This window comes from Urocampus carinirostris, chromosome 2, assembly GCF_059441175.1.
Source record: "Urocampus carinirostris isolate Australia breed hairy pipefish chromosome 2, RoL_Ucar_1.0, whole genome shotgun sequence".
Lineage (NCBI taxonomy): Eukaryota > Metazoa > Chordata > Actinopteri > Syngnathiformes > Syngnathidae > Urocampus > Urocampus carinirostris.
The window spans coordinates 9,614,647-9,627,575 of record NC_142350.1 but is presented as its reverse complement, the minus strand read 5'-3'; the positions used below and the strand labels follow the sequence as shown (position 1 = coordinate 9,627,575).

Genomic DNA, 12,929 nt, shown 5'->3' with positions numbered 1-12,929 from the left:
GCTTTAGGACGTGCACCGGAAGTCGGCAGGTGCACGCACCCTGGGAAGCAAGAAAATAAATCTTTTGACAGTGATTATTTTTTTAAATTTAAAATACAAAGCAGTGAAAATAATCATAATTGTGTGTTTCTGTCAATATGGAACTTAAAGGTGTACTGGTATATAAAAAAAAACGGAACATACTTTTCCAGGCTGTGATGACGCCATTCTTACTAGTTTACACGTTTTTCAATGCTTCCAATGAATTTATAAACATAGACACATGTGCAAAAACATATTGCCCCTGTTTGTTAAATCCCTTAGCCACTAGGATTGAAGGGGCACCATTCCTATGGTGTTTTGGGCAAATACAGCTTAGTGGCACCCATTCCTCTCCAGGACAACATGTCTCGAACCGGGGACCTTTAACGTGAAATGGGGAATATGCTAACAAAGGACAAATAAATTTCCATATTTTCTCTATTATTATTTCTTGCATGATGTTGCTGGAGTCTACCTTGACACTTTTAGAGTATATTCAAATCTAACTACAATTATCATTTCTTATTCAGCAACAATTAAAATGTTAAATGTAGGCAAGATTACAACTTCATTTAATCCAGAAATTATCAGATTTAATGTGCCTTGTTAGGTAGCCAAATACAAATTGTCTTTATTGCCAGTGATAACGTGGTAAACGAGGATGGACATGGCACGCCGGGGTAAACATATAATGAAGACTTTAAAGCGGGAAAAAAAAAGAGAAAAAAAATTAATGATGAATAGGCAGAAAAAAATATTTACAACGTAGTGCTTGGAAACAGGCCTAAATTAGAAAAATAATGATGAAATGTGAATGAAAAAGGATAGTGCATTATAACAAAACTGTGCAATGAAAATAAGTGCTAAGACATTTAGTAGCAACAAACCCCCAACATAAGTCACAAGGTATATATTTTAAGATTTGTGCAATATTAGTACTGCAGCTGTCCCTCCCCCTCTGGACACTAGCACGGAGGACCTCCCCCCACTCAAGATGACTGCAGCCCAGGTGTGTGGAGAGCTGAGGAGGCAGCGAACCAGCAAGGCAGCTGGTCCAGATGGAGTATCCCCCCGACTGCTGAAGGCCTGTGCGTTGGAGCTGGGAGACCCTCTACAGCGCATCTTCAACCTGAGCCTTGAACAGGGGAGGGTCCCTCAACTGTGGAAAACATCCTGCATCATCCCAGTCCCAAAGAAATCAAGACCTGAGGAACTCAACGACTTCAGGCCGGTCGCCCTGACATCACATGTGATGAAAACCATGGAACGGTTACTGCTACACCACCTGAGGCTACAGGTCCGTCACGCCATCGACCCTCTGCAATTTGCTTACCAGAAGGTGGGAGAGGAGGATGCTATAATCTACATGCTACACCGATCCCTCTCTCACCTGGATAGGGCTAAGGGGGCTGTGAGGATTACATTTTTGGACTTCTCCAGTGCCTTCAATATCATACAGCCTCTGCTACTGAGTAGGAAACTGACAGAGATGGGAGTTAGCGCACACCTTGTAGAATGGATTACGGACTACGTGACAGGCAGACCCCAGTATGTGAAACAGGGGGGGCTGTACATCGGACACTGTGGTTAGCAGCACAGGATCTCCGCAGGGGACCGTGCTCTCTCCGTTCCTATTCACTCTGTATACATCGGACTTTCAGTACAACTCTGAGTCCTGCTACGTGCAAAAGTTTGCTGATGACACTGCGATCGTGGGATGTATCAGAAGTGGGAAGGAGGAGGAGTACAGGAAGTTGATTTAGGACTTTGTCCAATGAAGCGACGCAAACCACCTGCACCCGAACACCACCAAGACCAGGGAGATGGTGGTGGACTTCACCACAACTCACCCGGTTCCTGTAACCATCAAAGGAGAAGGTGTAGAATTTGTCCAGACCTACAAATACCTGGGTGTGCAGCTGGACAACAAACTGGACTGGACTGCCAACACAGAAGCTCTATGTAGGAAAGGTCAAAGCCGACTTTACTTCCTCAGAAGGCTGGCCTCCTTCAACATCTGCAAAAAGCTCCTGAAAATATTCTATGAGATTGTTGTGGCAAGCGCCCTCTTCTATGCGGCAGCGTGTTGGGGAGGCAGCGTCATGAAGAAGGATGCCTCTCGTCTCAATAAACTGGCGAGGAAAGCGAGCTCTGTTGTGGGCACAGAGCTCGACAGCCTGACAACAGTAGCAGAGAGACGGGCACTGAAAAAGCTGCGGTCAATCATGGACAATTCATCACATTCACTACACAGCATTATATCCAGACAGAAGAGCAGCTTCAGCGACAGACTGCTGTCACTGTCTTGTACCACGGACAGACTGAAGAGATCTTTTCTTCCTCATGCCATGAGGCTCTTTAACTGCACCCGGTGGAGTACAGGCCCACATTAAACCACACCCCCTACATTGCATACAGTAAGACCTCGGTTATCGCGGTTAATGGGGACCAAAACCACCCGCGATAAGTGAAAATCCGCGAAGTAGCGGCGCACCTTCATAAATGGCATAAATAAGTCAGCACAGTGAATTTAGGGTTATTTGGAGTTTTTATTCAGGAGTTAGCAGGGGGGGGAGGATTTGGGCAGGCATTTTACGTGCCAAAATCAGACTCCCCTGCTAAAATAGATCCTGTTGGAGATACAGACTTGTAACTTCTAGAGTAACCTTCTGTGGCATAAATAAGTCAGCACAGTGAATTTGGGGTTACTTGGAGTTTTTATTCAGGAGTTAGCAGGGGGAGGATTTGGGCAGGCATTTTACCTGCCAAAATCAGACTCCCCTGTTAAAATAGACTGTTTGAGATACAGACTTGTAACTTCTAGAGTAACCTTCTGTGGCATAAATAAGTCAGCACAGTGAATTCGAAAACTTTCAGACGTTTCTCATAATATTACTATTATTATTATTAATAGTAGTAATAAAAACGAACTAGATGTCGAACACCTATTCAGTAACACATCACAAAGTGGAGGTATTCCTCTGTAGTTTGATCCCAAGACCAAAAAACATAATAGGTTTAAAGCGTGTCTTACTTTGCAAACAGTATAGGCAGGAAGTCCGATTTGAAATGAAAAAAAAAAAAACAACAATTTGTTTACTCCGCGGGATCCAATGCAACCAGGGTTTCATTCACAATAAAAAAGACATTACATAAAGCTATTATAGTACATCAAATAAAGGCTATTTGTGTACAATTAGTTGTGATCGCGGAAATCATAGCGTACCATGACGTTGGTGACTTTTTCATCCGCGTTAACAAACGCATTTTGTAGAATACGATCACGCTTTATTGTTTAAATAAACGAGTTACCGGTATATAGACTACGATCGCCCAATTGTTTTAATTAGCTCGCTTTATTGTTTTAATAAGCTTATTATATAGAATACGATCGCTTTTGTCGAAGCGTACATTGACGTTGGTGACTTTTTCTTTCGCGTTAACAAATGCATTTTGTAGAATACGATCGCTCTTTATAGTTTAAATAAACGCGTCATATAGACTACGATCGCCCAATTATTTTAATCAGCTCGCTTTATTGTTTCAATAGGTGTATTATATAGAATACGATCGCTTTTGTCGGAAGCGCAGCAGAATGCGCGTTCACGCGAGGGGGGGAGGATTTTGTACGGGAGTCGAATTTGGGCACAACACCTGTCTCATAGCGTGTGTCGGTTATGTATGCTCACGTGACCAGGAAAATGAAACCTCATTTTGTGCCAGGCTCGACCAATCGCTGGCTCTTGGTGATGTATAACACAGGTCGAGAAAGGGCTGTACACGCGGAATGAGTAGTAATGGGAAGTCCGGATCTTTTTAGAAAACTGGATCTTTCAGTTCATCTCACTAAAAGAGTCACCTTTTTCAGAGCCCAAACGACTTTTTCAGATTGTTTTTGTTTCTTTAAATCCATCAATTTTCTGCGCTGCGTATGCTCACTAAGTTGGACCCCATCCCAGCCATCCTCGGACAATGGACGGGGGGAACCCTGAACTGGTTGCCAGCCAGTTGTAGGGCACTTTACTCTATTTAACCAATTCCTTTGTCAATTAAAAAAAAGACTTTCGTGCAATAACATGTAGCAGCAAAAAAATAAATAAATAATAAGTCGTAAGATGCTTTTAGTTTTGTGCGCTAGTCTAGGGTGGTGATGGCCCTGGGGAAGAAGCTATCTCTGAGCCTGTTTGCGTCATATTTTGCGCAAGCGGTTCTTCTCCAACAGATGACAGCACTGTCACATTTTTCAGTCCCCATGAATTTCCCGCCTTCCCCAAGTGTTCTTGACTTCAACAATCAGCCACTTCCTCTATGAATAATCAAGCCTCCCACACCTATCTGCTGAATCATTATGACTGCATGAGTCATGGCTGTCATTGTCTTTTTGGACAATTTTACCAGCTCGAGGCGTCGTTGCTGTCATGCACTTTCTGGACAAATTTCTACATTTTACCTGTTTTCTTTTTATTGATGTTCACTAGGCTTTGTGTATTGTTACCCAATGCTAAATCTATTGCACCCTGGTCATCCTGGAAGGGAAATTACCACTTGTGAGGCCCCTTCCCAAGGTTTCTTACTTTCTTCGTGCTGGTTTTAAGTTTTTCCTTGCACGCAAATCAGGGGACGGTGTAATTGTAACCTGTGCAGTCCTTTGTGATTAAGGGCTTCACAAATAAATGTGACTTGACTTAATTCACATGTCAAGACTTTCTCATCCAGCTCCTCCTCGACCAGCAATTCTTCACATCTTCAGCTCCCTAAGTTCATACTTTAACCATTCTTAAAGGTATTCCTTAATTTGTCACTTCAAGAATTTCTCGACCTGCAACTTCTTTTGCCCTCTCCAGCTCCCCAAGTAGGTCCACTCTAGCTATTGTTAAAGGATTTCCCAACTTTTATACCATCAAGGTTTTCTTCTACCCAAGATTTCTGGTTTCGATTCCTCTCCCTAGTAAAAGTTTTTTGGGTTTCTGTTTAATGAACGCCCTGCGATTGGGGTTTTGGTTGTGCCTTGTATCCCGTCTTCTTATCCTGGGTTTGGGCCTTTCAGACACATTGTGGCAGTTTGTCCTTGTTTTGAGGGACTTGTAGCACCTACCGAAGGGTAACAGTTCAAGGAGGTGGTGGCCAGGGGTGTAAGGGTGTTATAACGTTGATGGCTGTGCTATGGTATTAAAAGCCTTATTGCATTATGGCCTTGATATGATTATATCAATTACAACAGTATCTATCCTAAAACCCTTTGGCCTATTTTTCTCTTAAGTATTCTATTCCATGTTTATCCTTGAGTGCCATATCAAATTCATTGTAAACAATGTTCACTACATTTTTATCGAGGACAAATACGATTCTAAAATAAACAACCTTTTGAAAAAACCTTATAACCAAGTGTATCCCCAAACATCATCTGATTAACTAAACCGTGTTAAGCACATCACCAACATCTAGACCGAGGGTCAGCGACAGCGGCTCTGGAGCCGCATGTGGCACTTCTTAATGGCTCCCTGGTGCTTATTCATAAACGTTTGATAATGGAAAATACTTTTGGCTCTGTAGAAGAACAAACATGACACAAACATTCTGAATGTTTTATATTGAATATAAAAGTATTGCACTACGTGTTGCCTTCTTAATAAAACTTGTATAAAGCTTTTAATTTTGCAGATTGGTCCAATGTGGCTCTTTCAACATTTTGGGTTGCCAACCGTTGCTCTAGCCTAGGAATCAATCATTTAAAAAACAAGAAAAATAAGAATTATTTTAAAAATATACCAGTGCTTAGTTTGTATTTATTCTGCTGTGTACATGTTTTGGTTGAGAAATTAACCAATCATAATCGACTAAACCACAATAAAGCCTCACCAGCATTCTCTAGTACAGGGGTGGCGAACAAGTTTGACACACAGAGCCGAAATTTTTAACTGCGAGAGTCAAAGAGCCACACCACGCATTGAACATTTGAGACTGTCTTTTTACCTGGCTTTTCAAGGTGCTCAATTTTGCTCACGTAGTTCAGTACCTTTGGGGAATTCCGTGTCAATATGAGTATGGGCTGTGCTAAAATGACGCTGAAGTCTTGAAATGGGATATCTTGGTACTGCATAATAAACAGAGTGATTTGCCATTCCGTTCAACAAAAAAGTAAGCATTTTCCCATTCTTTCTGAAATGCCCTGTGTTCATCTTCATATTTCCGTTTTGCTATGCATTTTGCCATTTTGACCATGAGGGTAACAATCTGCACGCTCATGAAATGTTTACTTAATTTCCCGGCATTAGACGTAACCTACACAGATGATTGGCAGTCAGTTATGTGTTCCGGAGCAGCATTAAAACAACAAATCTGCCAAATTAATTTCAAAATATTATTTGTTATTTGTTATTAACTCTGATGGATTCAAGTGTGTTTTAAGAGGGGAAGAAAACTAAACAGGCAAAGAGCCACAGTATATAGAAAATATGACGAGGCAAAGAGCCGCATTATTGACACTGTTCGCCACCCCTGCTCTAGTACATTGTGGGAATTTCACCGTATAAAACAATCATGATGGTTGTAACAATCTGTGAAAAACATGTTGTCAAATGTAATAATTTTAATAAAAAAGTACAAACAAAGAAACAAACGCAAATGGATATTCTATTTTTCCATATACACTAGCCTGTCGGATTGTACAAAAATGCAGTTAGTTGTAGGACGGGCAGATAAATGTTAAGTGTAGTACAACATGTAAACAAAAACTTTTCTAAATATGGATGAATTGTATTACTGATATCATTATTTGGCTGCAGAAACACTAAAGTAAAAAGCACCATACATTCAAACTCAACATACAAAAAACAAAAGAAAGTATATATTTCTACTGTTAGACGCTGGCAATAGTAATCCCACAGTCGGCTGATGACTCGGGAGTGGCCTCCAGCGGAGCCAATCGGCTCTGCTCCAAAGCAATGGCCTCAGCGGAGTGTTTGCATTTCTCTGAGCCGCACTGGCAGGTAAAGTATTTGCTTTTAATATCCCAAAATCGATCACCATAGTCAAATCTAAAAGGGGATAACACATTGGTTATGTTATTACATTGGAAAACTATTTGTCTACTGCTAAATTATGAAATCTCTCTATAGGACAAATATGAGAATCTTGGCATAAATAGATAAAGAATAGTGACATCCATGGCAAGAAATCTCACCCCAGCTCTTGACCACTGAGGATGTCTCTGGAGCTGAAAAAGGCAATGCGAGGGAATCTCAGGTCCTGGTGCAGCATGAAGACCCGCACTGGGATCAAGTTGGGGTCACAAAGGTGGTTAATGAAGCGGCTGATGTTCCCGTAGTAACGGGCGTCAATACAGTACACCTCCCCATCCTTCAGAGACAGTAAAAATGAATACATCATAATTAAAAAACAAATTACATTAATATTAGAAATTAAAACATCTTTTAAAAAAACATACAATTTCACTTGAAAAATACATTTTAAAAAATTAAATCAATGTCTCTATTTACATGCAGGTAATAATCTGATTGGAAATGGAATATTGAATTTTCTGCGAAATTCTCAAAAATATGCATTGTTTCAACATTTAAGTGTAACAAAGATTTCATTTGACACTCACCAAATCCAACAGTACCGAGCTTGTTTGCTTCAAAAATGAGCTGGATGATACACCGTAAGTGTATCATAAGGTTTACAAGATCTGCTTGTATATGGCAAGCCAAAAGCATGGATTTACACAATAAATGGATGGATACAACAGTAACATCCACTATGTTGCAATTTTGCTGAGAGGGCAGAAAATACAATTGAAATGTCTAAGAAAAAAACAATCATAAGATAAAGCTATTTTATAGTTTGCACAAGTTTGCAGGTATCTTTCCTCTTTTATTTGCTAGTCCTGCAGGTCTTGTGGGATTGAAAAAGTCCCAGATTGGGGAGCGATCTGATTAATCTAATGGATATACATCAGAAAATAAAAGGACTAACCCATTGCAATCACAATACTGTCAGATTAAGACCTTAATTGGATTTTGTGCAGGTTTACAATGCTTCACATGATCAGAATACTGGCAATATTCAATTTCCAATCTGATTATTGCCTGTATGTAAAGATACCCAATGATTACCTTATTGTCCAGGTCAAAAAGGTAGGAGTCATCCTCTCTTACATCTGCTTCGGCATCAGAGATCAGCTCCCCTACATATCTTTGTCAAATACAGATTGTTAAATATCAAACTTCCAGTGGCAAATACATAAAGTGAATTAAGCTCTCTTACTCGCAGATGAAGCTTCCTTGCGGAATGTCCTGCAACGCTCTAACACCCCAACCCATCTTTGCTGTCCTGTACAGTTGAAGGCGAACTCTGACAAAACATTTGAGTATTTAGATCAAATGAGAGAAAGTACAAAACCCCCCTGAAATATTTAATACCTACTTGATTCCAGCCTGTACCACCCTATTCTTACACGAACGGTGACAAGCACAGGCCATATTGCATTCAAATATAAGAGGAGGTTCAATCTTATTAAATTCTGGAAGTAACCTCTGATCCTGGAAAAAATATAGATAGTTATAATTTTGAATTTCAAAACAAAACTGTTATTTTTTCCTACCTTGTCATACCAACAGCGGATACTGAGCTGCCCACAGAGGCAGTTACTTGAGGAGCAGTCGTCAGTGCAGCTACAATGCTAACGACAAACGTGGAACGTTTTGTTACAAAGTAGCTTGGGAGCAAATTCATTTTCAAGGATTTCTACCTGTAAATGTGTAATGTTCCGATCTATGTTCATCGCTGACGTTTCACAGTTTTCCGAAACATACTTGTAGTCTGAAGGGCAGCCTTCGTCATCGACCGCGTTTATGCATGGGATGGGCGCGTTCTCGTAGCCTTGGGCAATGTCACTGGGAACATATGATAGCACTTTTTTTGAGACAAGATAAAGACACTATTGCTATATAATAGGACCTCATCTCATCTCATCTGAGATGAGATGACATTAGTGTAATGGCAATTTATTGCGAATGCTGATACTCTAAAAAGGGCTAAACTATAAAGCCGACATAACTCACCATTACGTCCCCTGGCCGTATTAAACTTCATTGAATGTCTGTGAAAATGGCTCAGCTACATCAAGGACAATTCATAGAATTCAACAGTGTAAAATATTTACCCCAAAACACGCAATAATGCCAACAGATAATTAGGAATCAGCCTTAAACAATTATGCTTTGTTGGACGTTGCTTCTTGTAATGCGGTTATTTCACCACATTATTTCGGTTTACAAATAAACAGACTCGTAAAATTATTTCAAATACGGTAGTTAGCCCTCCCCTTTTGATTGACACCTTTTTCGTTATAAGAGTCTGTTTTTGCTAGTTTTATTCATTCACATAGCGCAAAGTTACATTAAACTTAAGTCTTCCTAAACACACACTGTATATTCCACCTGTCTCATTCTTACCTTTTCTGCTCGGGCGCCCCAGGCGGGCATTAGAAAAACGGTATAAATTAGCCCCATCGTTGCATAAGCCGCAGGGTTATAAGCTTGTGACAAAGGTCACGGCTTATAGTCCAGAATTTAGAATATTAATACACATACACACATATATATGTTCAAAAAATACCAACAGATACATAAATTGTCCCTTCAGTTTTTTGTGTGTGTGCAAAAACTGAAAAATGTCTAGTTAAATCTGAAAAAAATGCAAGAAAAATATCCAGCTGAAAAAGAAAAAAAAGGAAGTGGAAAAAAAAATGTTTCTTAGTTTGTTTTTCTTGAATATTTTAAATGATTTTTTTGTAGTGTGAATCTAAAAAAAAAAACTTACAAAGATCAATAAATAAACCAATATTGACAAATTCAATAATTACAGGCAGCATGACAGTGCAGTGGTTAGCACGTGTGCGGCAAAGTTTTGAGGTCATGAGATCGAACCTTCCTGTGTGGAGTTTGCATGTTCTCCCCGTGCTTGCGTGGGTTTCCTCCCACATTCCAAAAACAAGCGTGTCAGGTTAATTGGCCGGTTCAAATTGTCCCTTGGTGTGAATGGGCGAGTGAGTTGTCTGTCTCTATGTGCCCTGCGACTGGCTGGCAACTAGTCAAGGGTGTCTATCCCCTGCACACTGCCTGATGACAGCTGGGATGGGCTCCAGCACCCCCGCGACCCCAATGAGAATAAGCGGTGCAGATAATGGATGGATCAATAATAACAATCATAAAAAAATAAAATTTAAAAAAAAAAACAATATTCGGACACAGATTCATTGTAAATTTCAGTTGTTTAGTAAAAAGATTCTAGGGTTGAATCCGTTAAGAATTTACAGAAAAAGTACCTTCCTGAAAAGGGGAAAAATTGTACATGGAAAATTATTATGTTTCTTATTTCACAGTTTTTTGTTCTTCAATGCTTTAACTGGAAGGTTTGCAGTGTGAAGTAAATTTTTTGATAATTCAATAAACAAGTGGGAGTATCGTAGCCTATGAGGTTTATCCGAGGCGCGATTATTGCTAATTGAAAACTTTAATATCAGTTAATTTAACAACGATTACATAAAAAGATAATGATAATCTTATACAAATATATTGTCACTTACAGTGGTTCACTGAAACTTAAATAATATACACACTAGTAAAATAAGACATTTGCAAAATGTCACCTGACCAACCTGCATATGATTCGTTCCGTCCTTATCACACGATTGGTTATTCCCCTTCGGATCTTCCTGTTGATCTGGAGTGCAACCCATACCGGGGTGTCGGGGCGTGCAAGAGTGAGAGGAGTGTCGCCTTCTCTGTTGATAGTGTCAATCTCTGCGCCTCTTGAAAGAAACAACCTAACATCAAATCACAGAAATATTACAATAATGTATTTTTAAAATTCATGTTAGAAGGCAATTCAGACATAAACGAAAGACTGAGTGATGACTCACGTAACACAGTCCAAGTATCCTTCTCTTGCGGCAATGTGGAGCGGCGTGTCGCCGTGAATGTTTACCGAGGAGAGGGAACAACCTGCGTTTAAAACCATCTCTGCAATATCCACATTTCCTGCATAGGCTGCCCAGTGGAGACATAAATTCAACTCCTAAGGGAAAAAGATTAGATTATGGATTCAATAAATATTAATATTTATTTTTATTTCAGCGTTTTCTCCACGATATCTCAAGATGCATCAGTGAAAAGGATCTTTTTACCAAATGGTTAAATCTTAATAATACAAGTATCCTACAACACCCAACTAAAAGGCACTTTAAATGTTATTAAATATACAGGTAGAGGACTATTAGAATACTGGACTGTAATGAGAGTTATTTTCTGAGATGCATTGAAAGAATTGTCATCAGTTCTGGATTCATTATAAATTGACTAAAATATTACTGATTTTGGCAAAAACTCAATTATCCCATCGCAGAATTTTAGAATATCATGAAAATGTATACTAGTAGGCTGATGGATAACAGTAATATTTAAATAGTGAAAGGCTAGAAATGTTTTATCTTATCAGTCATGAATCCAGACTATTTTTGTAATTGCATTACAGAAAATAATTATATCACAATATGCAACTTTTCTGAGACAGTCTGCTATACAAGAAAGATTTTTTTTTTAACTTTTCCAAAGAGCACTTTTTAAGACATAGCTCGGAAATGTACATAACCACTTAGTGTCTCTCTGTGCACCCCAGTGGAGGATAAAAAAAATACAGAAATATTTTCAAGTATACATTTTTACTTTAAGATATTTTGTTTCTCAAATCAAGAAAAATCTTGCTTAAAATAAAAAATGTCATATAGCAGAGATTATTTTGCACATCTGGTAAAAATAGTTTCTACCTTTCATTCCAAAAATAGTCTAAAATTGAGCAAAACAATCCAACTTCTGCAAAATAAATGTGCTTATTTTACGTATGAATGTTCTTTTACCAGAAGAAATAGTAAAAAAAAAAAAGCATCTTAATTTTAAAAAAACATAAAGATGAGGAAACATTTCTGTCAACGTGGTAAGATGTACCCTTTGCAGTTTTTGTACGAGTATAATTATGCAAACTGAATATTATTTTTAAAATTACTTCTTGGAAAGTCCCCATTCGTGGCATTTACTGGAAATGATCACCTTATCAATTATTGTAACGTCAGCGCCTCGATTCAGCAGCACTTTGATCACCTCCACATGTTTGTGCTCTGCAGCCCAGATGATTGGCGTCCAACCACCATTATCCTGTGAGAAGGGAGGGAAGATTACTTCCCGGTATAATTAAACATCCTAATCCGTTTTAAATATTTTCCAAGCCTGAAGCATTTAATTTTTTCCGACCTGTGAATTTACATCCACCTGTCCAGTCTCCAGCAGTATGTTGACAATTTCAAGGTTTCCCTGTTTGGCTGCATGGTGGAGACCAGTATAACCATCCTCCTCCTATGAAAAAAAAATAAAAAATAAATCTCCAACAATGCATGACTTTGAGGAGCAAAAAACCCTCACCACATGGTAGACGCATGCCCCGTTTTGAATCAGGTATCGAGCAACCTCTACATGATTGTTGACAATGGCTTCTATGAGTGGCGTTCTCAGTTCTTTGTCTTGAGCATCGATGTTAGCACCCGCCTAAGGAGAAAAGATGTTCATTTAGTTCATACATCAAAAACTAGGCATAGTTAGGGATATTGTAATGTATATAAAATGCACTCCCAGGATACGAGAACGATGCCTTGACATTTTGGGTGTCCAATAAGATGTTTTCTGACCCTCTTTACAGGATTTTCGCCACTGAACGACGTCACCAAACACTTTTTTGAGTGCAAAAGACTTATGTAGTTACATCTTTAAGATGCCTGTCTGCTATTGGTCGACATAAAAAGCTGGTCTGCTATTGGTTTCCATCACAGAATTATAATAATGTCAATATGGATT

At 39.2% G+C, this 12,929-nt stretch overlaps 1 protein-coding gene and 1 pseudogene across 2 annotated transcripts in view; one reads left to right on the top strand and one right to left on the bottom strand.

Moving 5' to 3' along the window:
* Positions 1-6,592: 6,592 nt before the first annotated feature.
* ehmt2 (euchromatic histone-lysine N-methyltransferase 2) overlaps positions 6,593-12,929 on the bottom strand; it is an 18,404-nt gene continuing 12,067 nt past the window's right edge. For both annotated transcript variants that reach the window (XM_088328825.1, XM_088328826.1), the window contains exons 16-27: positions 12,501-12,623; positions 12,333-12,434; positions 12,132-12,236; positions 10,949-11,103; positions 10,685-10,852; positions 8,774-8,918; positions 8,627-8,704; positions 8,449-8,564; positions 8,290-8,376; positions 8,139-8,217; positions 7,205-7,380; positions 6,593-7,058 (exon numbers count right to left, since the gene is read on the bottom strand). In XM_088328825.1, coding sequence (XP_088184951.1) covers positions 6,881-7,058; positions 7,205-7,380; positions 8,139-8,217; positions 8,290-8,376; positions 8,449-8,564; positions 8,627-8,704; positions 8,774-8,918; positions 10,685-10,852; positions 10,949-11,103; positions 12,132-12,236; positions 12,333-12,434; positions 12,501-12,623 — 1,512 coding nt within the window. In that variant the 3' untranslated portion in view covers positions 6,593-6,880. The remainder of the gene's footprint in view (positions 7,059-7,204; positions 7,381-8,138; positions 8,218-8,289; positions 8,377-8,448; positions 8,565-8,626; positions 8,705-8,773; positions 8,919-10,684; positions 10,853-10,948; positions 11,104-12,131; positions 12,237-12,332; positions 12,435-12,500; positions 12,624-12,929) is intronic.
* On the top strand, positions 10,469-10,548 carry LOC148370990 (U4 spliceosomal RNA; annotated as a pseudogene).